Genomic DNA, 17,670 nt, shown 5'->3' with positions numbered 1-17,670 from the left:
ATTATAACTAGAAAGTTTTGAAGTTTTGTTAAAATTATAGCCTATTTTTAGGCGCTGTGAGCTTATAAATTTAAAGAAGAAATAAATTTTGGAAATTTTAATACAAAATTTATAGTGTTTAATTCTGCTGAGCGTAAGTTTAAAACTGTTTGTGTAATATTAAAAAATACATAGCCTACCCGCAGGCGCAGAACAGTTTTCTGATGTTATTTTCAATATTTTACAAAATTTGAGAGTGTAAAAGTTAAAAAGTAAAGCAGTTAAATTCAGTGTTGTAAATTAAAGACATCAAAGGAAAAAAAAAATAAAAACAAAAATTTTCAAAAAACCAGAATTTTCAAAAATATTTGAAAGAACGAAATTATTAAGAATCAAAAAACTGGTTCGAAAATGTGCCGAAAAATATTGGTTACAGTGTTTTAAAAAAATAGCACTATTAACGGTATTCAACTTTAAAATCCGAGTGAAAATGTGTGAATTGAAAAAACCGCATAGCAAAAGTGCGACTCTGCAAAAGTACTTCAAATAACGGTGGGAAAAATGTAAAAAAAATATTCAATTGACGAAAAATCTAAAAATTGCAAAAATAATATAACAAAAAATACGCTACTGCCGATACCAAAATGTTCGAGTCCAAGTCAGCGCTAACTCGGATAACTTCTACACCCCGCATACTCCACTCCAAACCACATTTCGCGCTACTACTATTTCTAACACTACTGTGGTGCCCACCAACGCTGCATAACGAAGTCACAGAACCCAAGGGTACCAACAAAACGGACACAACGACGGCGGGTGACACCGCCAGCTCGGGCAGTCACTTCGTGCCGCATCGTTTCTCCAGCAGCAACAACATTACCATATTACACGAAGTGCACGGACTGCACAGCGTGACCGAACGGCCACTCGTGCTCAATACACACGAAGTTTTACCGGTGAAGCCGTTGAAGAAGAAACCCTACACGCTGCTGGACAAGACGATCTTTCCCGACTATGAAAAACCGCGTCCACTCAAGGAATATGAGCTGCATCCGGTGACTTTTGACTTCAATTTAAGCGATTTGGAGGATCTCGAGCACGAGACCGTGAAGAAGGGTGACCTCAGCGCTGAGGAGAAGCATTTACTGCGCAATGCGGATGAAGCGGGGCTCAGCTACAGCGAACGCGTGCTGCCGTTTGAGGACATCGAGAGCGGTGTAGCATTGGCAGGAGTGCCGGCGACCGAGGTAACACTGAGTGTTTACACCACAGAGGTGACAAGTTTACCTACGACGAATGCCACACCGGTGAGCACCACCACCACCACTACAATTGCGCCGATTATCACTACACCGAATGTTGTGGCCACCATAAGTCCACACATCTTTAAGGTGCATAAGAATAAAACTTTGAAGAAGGGTCGTGAGCTGCTCAAGCAAGAAGAAGAGATGCCGAAGAATGCTGGCAATAATTTCAATAGTATAAGTCATTATTTTGGCGCAGAACCAGTTGTGGGTGAAGTGAATGCCACGGCGGCTAGTCTCCAGACTGCAAATATCTTTCAAATCATCACCAATTTGTATGACCACTTCTATTGGCAGGCCTCTGAGTTACGCACCAAGGTGAGCACTGCTTGTGGACTCGAGATGCAGGCGTATTTGACGGGACTGCATGGCAATTTCAACTGGGCGCAGAGGGGTAAGTCAAAATATGTGTATTGTCTGGGAACTCTAGAACCAAATATGTCGTAGTACTCGAAGTAATTTGTCCTGCATGTCGCTAGAGTAATTCGGAATGAGATCTGTTCACTAAAATCGAACTTAAATTTAATATAAATAACATCTGATCCAACCCAAGCTCACATCACGCTCCGTTCTCATTTGGACTTATTGAATCCGTATTCCACTTCCGAATTTGCTTTGTAAATACTCATCAATCAATTAAGTTAGCTTTTGTTATTCTCTTAACATTATATTTTTCGAATATAATTAGATTGACCTAAAGTCCATCATATTCTATTATCAACGTGTTTATGGCTTCAAACCACTCCACAGCAAGCTCCAAGCAGTCCGAGGTGACGGCCTAAACGAATTTGAAGCCTCATCAATCCTATTAATGCCGCATTACATTTATCATTTAACAAAGTCGCCGCCCCGTCCACTGACCAATCACGCCCTTGTGCGAGTTGTTCGTATCCAAGCACCGCGCGTACCCCCACTCCTTAAACAAACGACCAGCGAGTGCGCAGTCCTCGATATAAATCAGTACGGACAAATGAATTTACAGTCAATTGAATGCGAAATTCACATGGCCGTAGTATGCTGGTAATTATTTCGCGCGAATGCATAAATCAACAACAAAAAATGCCATGAATAAGTAAAACTGATTGAGGAGGTGCCATACGACCTACGCGGATGCGAAATTCAGGCGCGCATCGGTCACTCGAATGCATTGAAAACGAGTTTATTGAGTGTGTCTGTATAATTATAGCGGAAATATGCATGCTTATGGCTTTACGGGTGTCCTTTTTAGGACATATTTTAAAATCCCGAAATAATTACGGGATCCCGTTTTATGAATTTCGGGATTCCGAGTGAAAAGCTGATTATAAATGATATGAAAACCTTCCATGTTAAAAATATCATTTTAATTAGCAATCCCGAAATATTATCGGGATCCTGTTTTATGAATTTCGGGATTTTTCTGGTAAATTCTGGTTATACATATGTGATATGAAAACCTTCCATGTTAAAAATATCATTTTAATTAGCAATCCCGAAATATTATCGGGATCCCGTTTTATGAATTTCGGGATTTTGAGTTAAAATCTGTTTATAAATGATATGAAAACAATACGTGTTAAAAATACTATTTTAATTACAATCCCGAATTATAAACGGGATCCCGAGAATCCCCCTCTCATAGCAAAATCAATGTATTACGAATAAAACCTAATAACAGTCAAACTTCAAGTACCTAAACAGTCCCGAAATGATTTTCAAAATATCTAAATCGCAAAATCGGTATTGCGATCTCTACTATGATGTCAGTAGGCAACAGGCGCCAGTTTGTAATTCAATCAAGCGAAAGAATAATAAACAATGCCTGTAATTTTCCAAAATAGCTGTAAAAGCTAAAAGCTGTTTGCTAATGAAATGAGATTTGAAAATTACGAGACAATGTGGGCTCCCATGCCGGCTTTGGCGTGTACGGGTAATTTATAAATCAAAGGACAGCAATCATTGTTGCATGATTGATGAGTATTTAATGATTGTCCATTGAGAAAGTAAATAAATAATGAGGATAGCTGTATTCAGTTTTTGAGTATGAGAAACTCATTCGCAAAGGGAAGAGCTGTCAAAAGGAAGAGCTCTAGTATAATTCAAAGCTTTGATGACTTAACTGTCCGTCCCCAGTGGGCTTTCAACTCGAAGTACGGAAGATAGTCGAAGTTTTACACAAAAGTTGGTATGTAGGAGAACCCAGAAGAAAAAAAATGTCTCTTCAAAATAGCTCAACCGCCCTTTCATAGTGAGAATTTCCTGAGCTGACATCTCGATATAGAGAAGGCAGTAGAAGATGGTGGTATTCATAAGGAGCTCAAAAAAGAAGAAGAGGTCTGGTCTATAGTACCCCCTTGATGGCTTAACTGCCCTTTCCTAGGAGTGGTTTCCTGAGCTGGCAACTCAGGGTACGGGGTAGATAAAGTTTTAGCCAAATGACTGAGGAGACCAGAAAAGAGCAGAGAGTCTTTCGCAATAGTGTCACAGTGAGAGTTTCCTGAGTTGACGACTCGATGACTCGAGAAGATAGTTAGCCAAAAGCTGGTTTGAATGAGAACACTAGAAGATAAGTCTCTCTAAGACTTTCAATATCATTTTGGATCCTGAGCTCGTTCGAGTTAAGAAGGTTCCCAACCTCAATCTGATAGCATTACAAAGCCAAAAGGAAGAGCAACTGTTCAAATTGAGTTCCATAAGCAGAAGAATGCCATGGTTTGCATTATTTACCAATCTCTTAACCATCACACCGAGAGCTTCAGTGGCCTCTAACTGAAGTATGTGTTTCAGAAAGTCTAAAGCTGTTTTGCATGTCTTCGAAATAGCTGAGCTTGGCTGATATCTGGTCTCAATGGTATACAACTTTCAACGTTCTACCTCTTCTCGCTCAAACATCCATTGGATTATAGTAATAAAGGGTTAATAAAAGAAATCAGAGTCCATAGGTTAGACATCTTCTCGAAAGGAACCCAGAGGTATGAACACTGTAAGTGCTTTTAAAGTACCGTTACATTGGTAACTATAGCGTTTCCTTAATGACTTCATTTTGTAGCATATGCTCCCTCTCCTACAATTTGCCCTTTACCCTTTCCGCATCTACTCTCAACCTTCTTCACCCTCAAGCGTTCACAATTTAACAATCAATTTACCGTTTTACAGTGGCAACAACAAAATTGACTTTACTTCAGACCAATTTCATGCACACACTCTGGCCGAGAGGGAGTGTCCGTCTATGTTGCTTGCTGGTAATAAAATTGCACTTATTTAGTCGCAGTGAAATCTGCAATTTCCAGTAACTGTTTACTTTGTTGCCACCGTTAGGTCAGCCACTTAGCCAAACAAGCGGACGGAGGAATGTATGAATTTCATTAACAACAAGCGCGCGAAATTAAGCGATAAAATACGAAAAAAGCAAAAAACAAGAAGGTGGAGGGAGAAGCTTGCAATTTTCATTCTCTCGAAGTTTTTCTTATTTTTGCGTTTTTATTATTATTATCTTTTTTAACACCTCTTTTAATCACTGTTTCTTCATTGAAATTGCTCTCTTGCAGCTTACGATGCCTCCGGTCGTTACCGTGGACAGTTATTCTTTGGCAATGACAAGTGGCTGGGTCAGAAGAACTTTTGCTATGAACTAAATCGTCAATTAAATCCGGATGAGCGTAAACATTTCGAATTTGAATTTTATGCAGCACTGGTGGCGTTACGCTTGTGGATGCCACAGGCATTGGTGAGTTGGGTGAGCTTGTACTGATAAAGAACGCTTACAAAATAGTTTGCACAACTTTAGGTAGGGATATTAAGATAATAACCTTCGTAGCTTTAGAAATTTATTTTTATATAAAAAAATAAAACAAAAGTCATATTTCCCTAAATTCACAAATAACCCTTTGTGGGTTATTTTAGAAACTGGTTATATTTTAGCGTATGTGAGAGGTTTTTGAAAGTTTTATATAAAAAACTATATTTTGTAAAATATCCCTTGAGGGAAATTTTCGAAACAAAATATATTTGCTTAAATTTAAATAACAGTTACCTTTGTCTTATAAATTGCTTACACAAAGCACTTTTAAAAAATATCCAATTTGGGAAATTTTATAAATGAGCTATATTTTGGTATATTTGAAGTACTGTAACAACATGTGATGTATATTTACTTAGTTTAATTAACAAAAGCCTGTTTCTTATAAGATACTGACACAAAACGTTATCAGAAAATATTAAATAGAGGAAATTTTACAAATACGCTGTATTATTTATAAAATACTGTGAGACTTATTTAAAAAAACGTATATTTGTGCACTTAAGCAAATTTTTGAAAAAGATACAAAAGCGGTAATTAAATAAAAAAATTACCTATGCTTATGTAGTACATTCATACATGTGTATGTACATACATACATATGTATGTATGCACATGGAAACTAGAATAAATTTATAAATATTTCGTTAAGAATTTTTTTAAAACTTTCTTAAATGTTAGTAAAAAAGTAAATATGAGTAATCTACATTACATGTAACCGAAAAAAATACGATTATTAAAATATCCCTTTGGGAAATTTTGACAACGTGCTGTATTATGTGTAATTAAAAGTGCTGTAACAGCTACTTTTTAAAATTCATAGAGTTTTTTTAACTTTTCAAATATCCCTTGACGGGAAATTTTCTAATTATTTTATATTTACGTAAACTGCAAAGGGAAGAGTCCAAATGAAATATATTCGACAAAAAATTTTAAATACCTTGAGGGAAATTTGGGCCATTAGCTACATTACGTTTCATTAAAGGTGCTGAAAAAGTTATTTATTAATCTTCATAGAAAAGTTGTAGGTTTTCAAATATCCCTTTAAGGGAAATTTTTTTAAATGCATTTCAAAAATAAAAATTTTTTATAAATTAATGTTTCCTACACGACATTGTCCAAACCAGAACGTCAACCTTCAATTGGGCGAATGCCTGCCGCGCTCCTGCAGCGCACATGACGTGCAAGCCATACTCACATTAGACCCGCATGCCCAAATGCTAGTCACATTAAATACCGCAGCTGCCATGCATGCACAACACAATCAAAGCATCGGCCACAATGGCAACAACAACAGCAACAACGCCAGCAGCAGCAATAACCATACGATAATACAAGTATTGCATGTGCGCCCGGTACCCGGCTTATTTAGCTACTGGCGTGAGCTAAAGTTTCAAATATTTCTGTAAGTTTTTGCTTTCAACAAATTGCATAACATACATATATTGTAAATTAAAAAGTGATAGGAAATTAACAAAACTCGTTGATTTCGATTTTTCCAGAAGTTTCATGTTGACGCTCTTGCTGCTCGTCATCACAGCCACTTGGTATCAGTCAAAATTGAATCAACTGCAACTCACCTCGCCACACATACCAGCCATAAGCGCGAAAATTGATGCCGTCATTGCTGCCACAGCCGCAGGTGGCATTGTGACGCTGGATGCCGGCGCTGCGGGCACCTACACCAGCAATGTCTCAAATAGTGGTAGCGTTAAATCGAGGAGAGGCCACCAAACGCCGGCCTTCGAAGTCTATCAGATGAGCACGCTGAACGAGAACAACAATGTGCTTGACATTGAGGCCGACGTGAATGGCAATAAAATGGCGAACAACGGTACTACTGCTGGACATGCCAATGGGCATAGCAATGGCAGCGCTGCAGCTACAGCATCCCCTAATGGCGCTGGTGGCAGCGGTAGTAGCAACGGCGGTAGCGTGCGCCGACCGCACGGCGAATTGTCAGCTTCGGAGGTTGGAAAATCACATTTTGTCGATTATCGGCTGGAGACGGGCAGCAGTGTGGGTGCGAGCAGCACGTATGAGGCGAAGAAGCAATTGAGTAAGTACTTATGTTGTTTGCATGTATGGAGGGTCTTGTTCGCAGAACTTTGAAGTTTGCAATCAAAATGTTGTGCTTATGCATTGCAGGTTTGCATGAACAGCTTCTACTGTGTTTTGCATTTCAAACGAACGCCGGCACCATACTAAACATGACCGAGAACAAAGAGGTAAGCTGATTTTGTTAGAAGATGTGGAAGTTGTTGAGAAGTTGAAACTTTGATGTGCAAATTTAGTTGTGGTAGATAGGAGAATTATGTATGGGCAGACTTAACAGCGAGTTGGAAATTAGAAATTTAAGGCAAAAGAAGCGCAAACACGAGGTTTTTGAAGTCAGGCTTTCGACGATATTTTTAATGATAGTTATTTAACTATGGAATTTCAAAATTTTCCTAAAACAACTACATTTTTGTTTTAAAGTGGCATTGTGTTGTTTTTGCCCAATCTTGTATACAAAACATCAATTTTAAAAATTTCCCTGCAAGCAAATTTAAGAAATAAGTTAATATTTTTCTTTATAATAAGTTTTTCGTACGAAAGTGTTTAATTTCAAAATTTCCCCAAAATTTCCCTTCGGGGAAATTTTTTAAGACAACTTCATTTTCATTTTAAAGTAACATTGCAACGTTTCTGCTCAACCTTTAATAAAAAACTGCAATTTAAAAATTTCCCTGCTAAGAATTTTAAGAAATAAGTAAATGTTTTTCTATTTGACGTGCGTATACCTCAATCTTGCATGTTAAAGCATAATTTAAGCAAAAAGTGGTAGTAAAAGTAAGCTTTTGAGCCGAAAATCGCAGAAAAAATACGTTGAAAGCGTACAAACAATAAAAAGGCTTTAAGGCATAAGTAACTTATAATATTTCGGAACTTTTTCAGGCATTAGAGTAAAACTCCAGCAGGCTTTTGTTTATTGACTTATGCCTGTTAGATGCTGCACAGTTTATTGTAAAAGTTTGCAATAATAGCATTGCTTTTGGTAAATTTGTTTTATGTTGTATATTTAATTTTCATTATTTTTATTTCTTTTTTGTGCTCTTTTCCTCGTGCTTAGCAACAAACCTCTTGCGTACATGGCTTGCGTGTCTTCTCTGTGCTGTGGACGATAATGGTGCATACGTATTTGCAAATGTTTACCATCGGTGAAAATAGAGTAAATATTTTGCTTACAAGCACTTAAGTTAGCAAAACACATAACCCACACTAACACAGCTACCGTTACAAATACACACACCCACACTAATTTCTTCAATATAACTGAGAAATGCTTACGCACCCACACTCCCTATAAATCTGTAAATCCCTCTTACATTTTCATGACTTTTTTTTAGGAAATTCTGAGCACTTGCTTTATTTTCCCGTATTCCCTCACTCTCCCTCCATCACTTTCTTTCTCGATATATTTTTATTTCACTTTGCTAAGAACTTTCGTTTTATTCTTTTTTTTTTTGTGCCCACAGTTTCAACGCAACATCGTCGAACGCTCAATTTGGTATCAGTTTGTGGGTAACGCCACTTTTTCGGTTGATACATTCTTCTTCATCAGCGGCTTCCTGCTCACGCTGATCTTTTTGAAGCAGGAGAAAAAGTATCCGGATGACACTGGCCAATTTTTGCGGCGCAGCATGAAAGAGACTGGTTTCGTATTGCTTTACCGTTATATACGCTTGACACCGGCATATTTGTTCGTAATACTCTTCAACGATTTCGCCTTGCGGTAAGTGAGACACGCGTACTTAGTCGCCTAAAACTATACAACACTTAAAAGTTGGATTCTTGCATGTTTTTTAGTCGATAAATTGTGTGTTAGTATTTATATGACTTAAACTAGGAGCGAATGTGGAAATACAAGAAAAAACTTCGCCTAGAAGTATGCAACGTAATTTTTTAGATATTTAAAAATTTATTTTGCTTGATTTTGAACGTTTTTTAGACATTGCCTTGACTTTGTATAACTTATTTTTAACTTTTAAAAAATTCAGCCTAAAAGTATGCTAAACAATTTATTCTTAAGCCAAGTGTTTTAAGTTTTTAACGTTGTTTTTTACTAGAAAACCATTATTCTATTATATATAAACCATTTTCTGCCATTCCGCTATATTCATATGCAAACTTTCAACATTTTCAGCTTAAAAGTATGCTATGAAAATTAATAAAATCGAAATTTTATACTTTTATATTTGAAATTGTTATATCATCATTTTGTGATCGGCTTAATTATGATTTATTTTCAAGTTCTAATGATTTTCAGCTCAAAGGTATGCTAGATATAATTTTTAATCCATGTTTTTCAACTTATTTTGCATTTGGGAAGCATTATTCACACAAGAATTCATGTTTTTGAACAACTACTATCATTTTTAGCAACTTCTACTTAAGGCTTCAATATTTTAAGCGCAAAAGTATGCTGAATAAATGTTTAAAATTTAAATTAGCTTATATTTCTTGAATATTTCTAATTATTAACAGAATTGCTTTCATTTAGTTAATATTTAAAAATACTTCTGTGCATTATTCCCATTAATACTTCATTTTACATTAATTTCAGCTTAAAAGTATGCTAAGTTTTTTTTATAACTAGCATTTGTTCATTTAATTGAAAAAAATATTAATAAAACTCAAGAAAATAAAGCCGCTATTAGTCTTTATCCTCTTCAGAGAAACAATCAACATGCCACAGCCTAAAATTATGCAATACAAGCACACATCTTTCATAACACCGCCTCTTGCTTCTTCTGCAAGATATTTGAAATGCTTGTTAAGCTTTAATTGCTGCATTAAAACGATTGATTTTGTAATTGTTGTGGTTAAGCGCCTGGTGGAATGCAACAATAATGCTGCAAAAATGATAATCAATTAGGATATAGGATATTCTCAATCAATATGTGCACACGCACAAACACAGTCTTGCGTAAAGCTTACATTGCATACAAATTGAATAATTTCTAGAACGCCCGAAGCTATGCTTATGAGAATTACAAAATGAAATCAATAATGCATGTGCAAAACTTTAGTTAGCTTCAAGAAGCATTATGCAAATCAATAGTATTGCTGGGAAATTGTTATCACAAGGTCATAATAAGAAGCGAAAGCTTACGAGGACGTGAAATGATTTCATATTGCCTACATTTAGGCTGCTGTAAGTACTTCAATTAAAATTTTTAGTGAAAACCTGTGATTCCGCTCAGAATTCCACTTTCTACGGAAACCTGCAGACCCAACCGTGTTTATAATGCAATAATTGCTCAAAATGAAGCATACATTTAGGATGGTATAGCATAAATAATAATTTTACTTACTTAGCGCTTATTTCTGAACACAAAATCATTTCAGAAGTGATCTTCTACTCTTTCTACTTCTCAAAACCACCTCACTTTCTTTGCAGCCAAACTTTCAGCAACTCCGTCTTCCAGCCGAATGTTGCCGCCGACACTTGCAGCAGCTATTGGTGGCGCAATATACTCTACATCAATAATTTCTATCCGCTCAGTGAGATATGCATGATCTGGAGTTGGTATATGGCTAATGATATGCAATTCTTTGTGATGGCTTCGCTCTTGTTGGTGCTCTCTACGAGGTGAGTGTAAGCGTGTTGAATTAAAAAAATTTTAAATATTAAATTGTATGTTCGTGTATAATTTTTAGGTACTTCAAAACAACTGCAATCATTGTCTGCGCATTTTTGCTGAGCTCTTGGGGCATATCGGGCATCATTTCACTGCATTACCGTTATACGCACAAGGTGGCCAATCCATTTGAATCATTCGACTTTCTCTACGACAAGCCATGGCAGCGCGTGGGTACTTATATAATGGGTATGTTTGGCATGCTTTTGGGCGCTAGCGATTTTTTATTTCAATTCTAAGCCTAATTTGGAGTCTAACACTTTTAGTACCAAGAAAAATTTAGTACAAAATTTTAATTCAAAATTTTTAGTACTAAAATTTTAAGCACTGCCTTTTTAGTACATAATAATTTTACCGCAACAATTTTAGTACAGTACTTTTAGTACCAAAAAATTTACACAAAACTATTTCGAAATTCTGATTTTTATTCCTCAATGTATTTGACATACTGTTTCTGTAAAAATAGTTATGCAAAATTTTTAGTACTAAAAAAATACCGACTTTTTAATACAATACAAAATATAAAAAATTTTAGTACTAAAAACTTTTAAGTGCAAATATATTAATACAAAATTTTTAGCATAATTTTTTAGTACAAATTTTTAGTACAAAATTTTTAGTACAAAAATGTTTAACATAATATTTTATTGAAAATTTTTGGCACTGAATTTGTAATATAAAATTTAAGTACTAATTTTTAGTACTAACATTTATTAAAAAAATGTTAGTATTGAATTTTTTGTATTAAATTAAAATATTTATAAATTTTCCATAAAAATTTGTTTAATTTATATTAATTTATGGTCAATTCAGCAAATTTCAATGTTATGTAATTCATTCTATTCCACTTTCCAACCCACAGGCATGTTAGCCGGCCTCATAATCTACAAAGTGAAGAAACCACCGCCGCTAAGTAACCGTACGCACTATCTGCTCTGGTTGGGCAGCTGGTCGCTATTGGCGCTCATCATTTTCGGCGTGTGGAACGGCGAGCTCAGTCGCCTGATGACGGCGTTCTATGTTAGCATTGGCCACACAGGTGAGTGCTAGGGCGAGAGGAGGTCAATTACATTATATTTTTTGTTGGTTTTTGTGTGTTGCAGCCTTCGGCGTCGGCCTCATCTGGATCGTTTTGTCCTGCTGCTGGGGCATTGCGCCCACCGCCAATCGTATACTCTCCTATCGTGGCCTCTGGCCGCTCTCACGTCTCACCTACTGCACTTACCTCATACACCCAGTCATAATGCTAATCACATCGTTTCGCATGAGTGGCGTCGTTCATCTGAATAATCTCTTCGTAATGACAATTTTTCTGGGGAATGCGGTGGCCTCCTTCGGTGTGGCATTCTTCATTTCGGTTTTGTTCGAGGCGCCAGTCATACGGATATTGAAGATTTTTTATCGCAAATAGTGAATTTGTAGTTGTAGAATTGTATTTTATGAGTATTTGTTGTATATATTTAAATGTAAGATAGTTGCATAATCTCAAAAATTTAAATTTACCTTAAAACAGTTTTCGAGCTGCCACATTTTTGTAAAATATAAAATATTTCAAATAAAAATTACAAATATGGTAAATTTATAAAGTAAATATAAATATTTAGATCGATTTTTTTGGTTTTGAAAAAAATGTCTAAATTTTTTTTAGAAATTTTGTTTAATCTTTTTTGCAAAAATTTTCCATATTGTACAAAAGTTGTAGGGCTATAAAATTTATATAATACATAGTATGTGTAAATAAACTTTGGCTTAGAGAAATTTTAAATTTTTTTTCAAAAAAAAATTCAAAACCTTTTTCTGAAATTTTATATTTTTTTAATATTTTTTTTTAATTAAAATTTTTTTGAAACTTTCTTAATTTTTTTCAAAATTTTATATGACTATGGATATTATTTTTACTCGGAAAAATATCTAATTTTTTTTTTTGAAAAATATCATTTTTTTTTTGAAAATTTTATATATTTTTTCAAAACTTTTCGTATTTTTTTTGGAAAATTTTATAATTTTTTGAAAATTTTATATTTATTTTTAAGACTTTGTATATTTTTGAAAATTTTGTATTTCTTTTTAATTTGCGATATTGCATTTTTAATGTAATTTTTTACTCGGAAAAATATCTAATTTTTTTGAAATTTTTTTTTATTTTCAAAATTTTTTTGAAAATTTCAAAATTTTTTTTATTGGATCAATTTATTGTATCATTTAAAAATTTTCAAAATAACTTTAAGAATTCTGTATTTGTGGTATATTGTATAATTAAAAAAAAATATTTTAGTAATAAATAAAAAAATTATAATTTTATATTTTGAAAAATTTAAATTTTTACTACAAAATATTTACAACACTACGATTTATTAAGCAATCACTATTTTTGCGCGTGCAAGTAAATTATTAAAGTTCCCCTAACCTCTGTTCACTAATTACAAAAAAGCCTAAAAATAGGCAGCACATTTCTATAACCTTCAAAAATTTTTCACAAAACAACTAGAACACTTTCTTTAGACGTGACAATTAGCGTTTACTTTGTAGAAACCAGAAATAATTAGGGATTACAGCTGCTGCTATTTATCACTGCATACTTTTGTGCGCCAAGCTTTTGTAAAAGTCTCACAAAATGAAAAGATGCTTCAACACTTTCACAATAAACAAAAGACAAAGCGCAGCATGCACACAAAAAACTCATGCTTGTAAGCAAATGCGCCTAAAATCACACTTGCCAAATTTCACAAACGAACCTTTTTGCGCTGCAAACTTTCATTTGTTCCTGCCAAACAACGCGCGTCAAATTAATAATTTACAAACAACAACAGCAATAAACATAAACCGTATTAATTTGTAAATAATGCCGTAAATAATGTAAGTACGAAGTAAACGTGAACCGAGGCTAAAAAGGTTTTTATAATTAAAAAGTTCTGGGTCAAGCAACGAAGCAAACGGAATAGCAAAAAAGTGAGATCTAAAAAGATTTAATAAAGACGAATGCGAAGAAACGTGACGCATCGTAGCGTGAGAAAGCTTTTGAGTTCACTATTTTACGCTTTTTCGTAAAATACTTAGCATACTTTTGAGCTGCGAGGCAGTAAATCAGCAAAACGTGTAAAAAATGTTGTCAATTTGCAGTGCTTTCAAGTGATGAAGCACCGAGGTTGTTGTTAAGAGAGTTTATATGTTAAATATTTGCAGCCTAAAAGCATGCAATCAAGTTTCAGAATATAATTGGGTAGACTTAATATTATCGGAATGCATTTCTGAAGTATGTACATAAAGTGTATACGGCGATTTTTTGAAATTATTTAACCAAGGGTTCCATTAAATTTTGACTGGGGAATCAAATTTTCGAAAAACAGCGTCGCGTTATGTTCTGTGAAAAAATGATTTCCGATTAATAGGAAGTCATGAGTAGTATTTATTTATACTAGCGATGAGTCTTGGATGCAGAAGGAATGCGGAGTGTACCCACCCACTCCTAGATAAGAAGAAACCTATCAACATAACCCTGACCTACTTTATAAGACCTGGAAACAGACGATCAATCGACCGAATATCGTGGCAAAGGTGAGCCGAAGCAACCATACAAAGAATCTATTCGCAAGAAGAGGTCCAAAATTATTAATAAAGTCTTACTTTTTTTGCTCATTGTAGTAGTCTACCTCTAATTCCAAACTCGGCATTAAACCATTGATTTTATTTTTGATATATCACCGAGACGAGATCGAGCGCTCTCATGCCACGCAGTTACCCGAAAGTAAAAGCAATGCACTTTGGCTGCTCGTATCTCATATTACAAAAATTATGCACTGGATATGCAAAGCCATACCCCACTGGAGCATCCATAACGTTCGAATAAAATAGAAGCGACTCGCCTCATCATTTATTAAAGTTGAACGTGGACACTGCAATGCGTCTACACGCAGGGCTTCGAACCCCGAATGGAAGTATCGTGCAAGACGAGCGCCCTTTTTGAAACTAGATGAAGCACTGTGTGTTGCAAATGTACGCAAATGCACATAAAGTGGTTAAGAACTGCTTTGGTGGGTATAAATGTATGAAAAATACGTTTGCGATAATCGAAAAAAATTAAGACTAATTAAAAAAGATTAAATTATTAAAAATTAAAAAAATTAAATTATTAAAAACTAATAAAATAAAAAACTTCGAAAACATAAAATGTTAAAGAAAATTTTGGAAAATGCAATTTAATTTAAATAATACACAAAAATCTTAATACATTTTTTTAATTTAAAAAATTAATTTTCAGTAAAAAAATATTCTTTAAAACAATTTTTTCTTCGTGAAAAAATAGTTATGTTTTGAAAAATATATTTTTTTGAATTTTGACTTTTTTTAAATACGAAGTAAAAATTTTTCAATAATTTATTTGCAAAATAATACTTCGCTCTATATTCTTATTGAAAAAAAAATCAAAAACCTAAAAAAAAAAATATTTTTTAATTAAAGAAATTACGAAATTTCAAAAATAAAATGTTTTGAAATAAATAAAAAAATGATACTCTTTCAAGCAATAAAAATTTTAACTGTTTTATTTAAGAAAAAAAAAAAAAAATTTAAAAAAATTTATCCCAGCTAAAATTTTTTCTGCTAAGCTATTTTATTAATAATTTAATTAATACAGAACGTTCTAATTTTTTTTTTTTTAATTTTTTATATATTACAGAATAAATAAGGCAAATTTATAAATAACCCAAAAATTGTCTGTAAAGTTTTTGAGACTAAAGTTAGTAAGCAAATTCAGTAAACAAATGCTAGTTCTGTATATCAGAAATCCGTTTCATTAAAATTAATCAAACCTTCGAGGCAATGACCTCATTTACTCAGACCTGCATTACCTCCCTCAGTTACTTTTTTATTCTATTTGTGTATGTATTCAATAATTTGGGCCGAATTCCCGGTGGTACTGCAATACCGGGCCAACCCGCGGCAGAGGTGGAGCAAGCCCCTAAAACACTCCGCCCATTTCCAAAAATCAGTTTAACATTTGTTGTCCTCCGATGGAGGATCTATCAGATGTTAAGCTGATAAGAACAGATACTACACTTTGATCTTAGCCATAAGGCCGAGAAGCGATAACTTTCCAACGTCAACAACGTAGCTTGTCTATAAGATTTTTTATAAACGCACTGAGAATTGACAACTCAACTAAACAGCGAATGAAATTTTTCTATATACGCTACTTGCAGATACAAGATACCTTAGCAGGCAATGAGCACGCAAGCGAAAAACACCAAGCAACGTAGACGAATGGCATCAAAAGCGAAAAGGGCAAAGAGTGGTGAGTAAGCAGACACATGAGTATAAATGTGTGTGTATGAATGTGTGCGTATGAATGTATGTGCATATGTATCAATTTGCAGCTACAACCGGTTTAGTTATGCGCAGGGCAAGCAAGTAGTGGCATTCTGGTGAATGTATCTTTTATAGTCATATGTATATATTTATATGTATGTATGTATGTTTAAGTATCTACAGCCTACAGTAGTAGTCAATAATACACGTCAACAGTTAAAGAGCTAAGAAAAATTCAAAAGTATCTTTAATTGCATAGTATTTTCCGATATAAATATCGATTTTGAGCAAATTTTCCATTTTTGGTTTCAAAAGTGTTAAGAAAACTGGACCTACCTGGAGCAAAGAACCGAGGCTTCCACTCTCAAAGAACTTTTTACGTCTTATTAAACATGAAACGAAGTCGTAGAATATCTGAACATGCACTCAATATAATTTTCAGTTCAGCTTATAGTAATATTTTAGTACAACTCAGTATTTGCTCAACTGTACTCACATATTTGTCATTCACTGTAAGCATTATACGAGTATGAATCATGCTGTGTATGTACAGAACTAAAATTTCAAATACACACGATGATTGCATGAATATGTAAACTAATTTTACTGAGTTCAACTTTTCGGGATTTCGGGACTAAAATCGGGATTCATGGTTTTTATCAATTTTTTTATTAGAAATAATTCTATAAACCTAGTATAAGAACAGTCGTTAGTGCATTTCGGGACTAGAATCGGGATTCATAATTTTGTACATACATATGAGACAAAAAATAGGTTTTTTATAAGAAATATTTCTATAAACCTACATATGTAGTATAAAGACAGATACTGGGTAGTAAGTGCATTTCGGGACTAAATTCGGAATTCATTATTTTAACGAAATTTGCAATTATCTGGATGAATTTTCGTAATATAGTCAAGAACAAACATGTACTATATGTTACATACATATAATCTCTATTTCGGGATGCAAAACCAAAAAACAATTCAGGAAAACTATGCTTGAGATCGAATTACCATATTTACAAAATTGAGCATTATAGTTTAAAACAATTTTTTCTAACATCCATATGTATATTTCGATCCTTAACGTCTTATTCGAGTATTGTAAGGAATTTTTCAAATCAATTCTACAGAAAATATTTTCAAAAGGTTTGGTAGCTAAATTGACATAAATTTTAATGTGAACTCTAAATTTATACGCAATCCCGAAACATAAAACTAAAATCCCGAAATTTCGGGATTCACACCACAAAATTTATATGCACTAATTTTCTTGTACAGCGCTTAGAACCAGTTTTCCGTACGAATTTTCACCTCAAACCAAGGGTGATTGGATTGCCTATGCGCGGTAGGAGTTTTCTTGCTTCCAAATACTTGCACTTCACTGCCGATTCCTAAGCAGCTGCGTATAAAAGCAAAGCACGTGACTTTATTGAGTCATTGTAGGTTCGGTTTAGGGACAGTTTATATCTTTTGCAGACTGCATAAGATTTCTTTAATTTTATATCGTTAGACAAGGTTGCTTTAATTAAGTTGAAGTGGTAAGTAAGTCGACGACGAATGGTAAAAATAAGAAAACCATTGCGTATAATATTATGTTTACAGCTTTTCTTATAAA

General features: G+C 34.1%; 1 protein-coding gene and 2 non-coding genes across 3 annotated transcripts; 1 reads left to right on the top strand and 2 right to left on the bottom strand.

The window, feature by feature from the left end:
• The first annotated feature begins 255 nt into the window (after positions 1–255).
• LOC105232062 (uncharacterized) lies at positions 256–12,306 on the top strand. The gene is made up of 11 exons (XM_011213645.4): positions 256–1,677; positions 4,811–4,989; positions 6,189–6,466; positions 6,564–7,120; positions 7,210–7,289; positions 8,174–8,272; positions 8,580–8,836; positions 10,505–10,696; positions 10,765–10,934; positions 11,608–11,784; positions 11,849–12,306. The coding sequence occupies exons 1-11, from the start codon at positions 624–626 to the stop codon at positions 12,154–12,156; spliced, it is 3,351 nt and encodes a 1,116-aa protein (XP_011211947.2). The 5' UTR covers positions 256–623; the 3' UTR covers positions 12,157–12,306.
• Positions 12,307–14,487: 2,181 nt separating this feature from the next.
• On the bottom strand, positions 14,488–14,707 carry LOC115066573 (U11 spliceosomal RNA). Its single transcript, XR_003846134.2, has one exon. It is a non-coding gene; the product is annotated as a U11 spliceosomal RNA (small nuclear RNA).
• A 926-nt stretch (positions 14,708–15,633) lies between these two features.
• On the bottom strand, positions 15,634–15,831 carry LOC125778545 (U2 spliceosomal RNA). The gene has a single exon (XR_007422778.1). It is a non-coding gene; the product is annotated as a U2 spliceosomal RNA (small nuclear RNA).
• Positions 15,832–17,670: the final 1,839 nt, after the last annotated feature.

The sequence above is a fragment of the Bactrocera dorsalis genome, chromosome 4 (genome assembly GCF_023373825.1).
Source record: "Bactrocera dorsalis isolate Fly_Bdor chromosome 4, ASM2337382v1, whole genome shotgun sequence".
NCBI classification, from domain to species: Eukaryota; Metazoa; Arthropoda; class Insecta; order Diptera; family Tephritidae; genus Bactrocera; species Bactrocera dorsalis.
The sequence above is the reverse complement of the archived record's forward strand: the minus strand, read 5'-3'. Positions and strand labels throughout refer to the sequence as shown.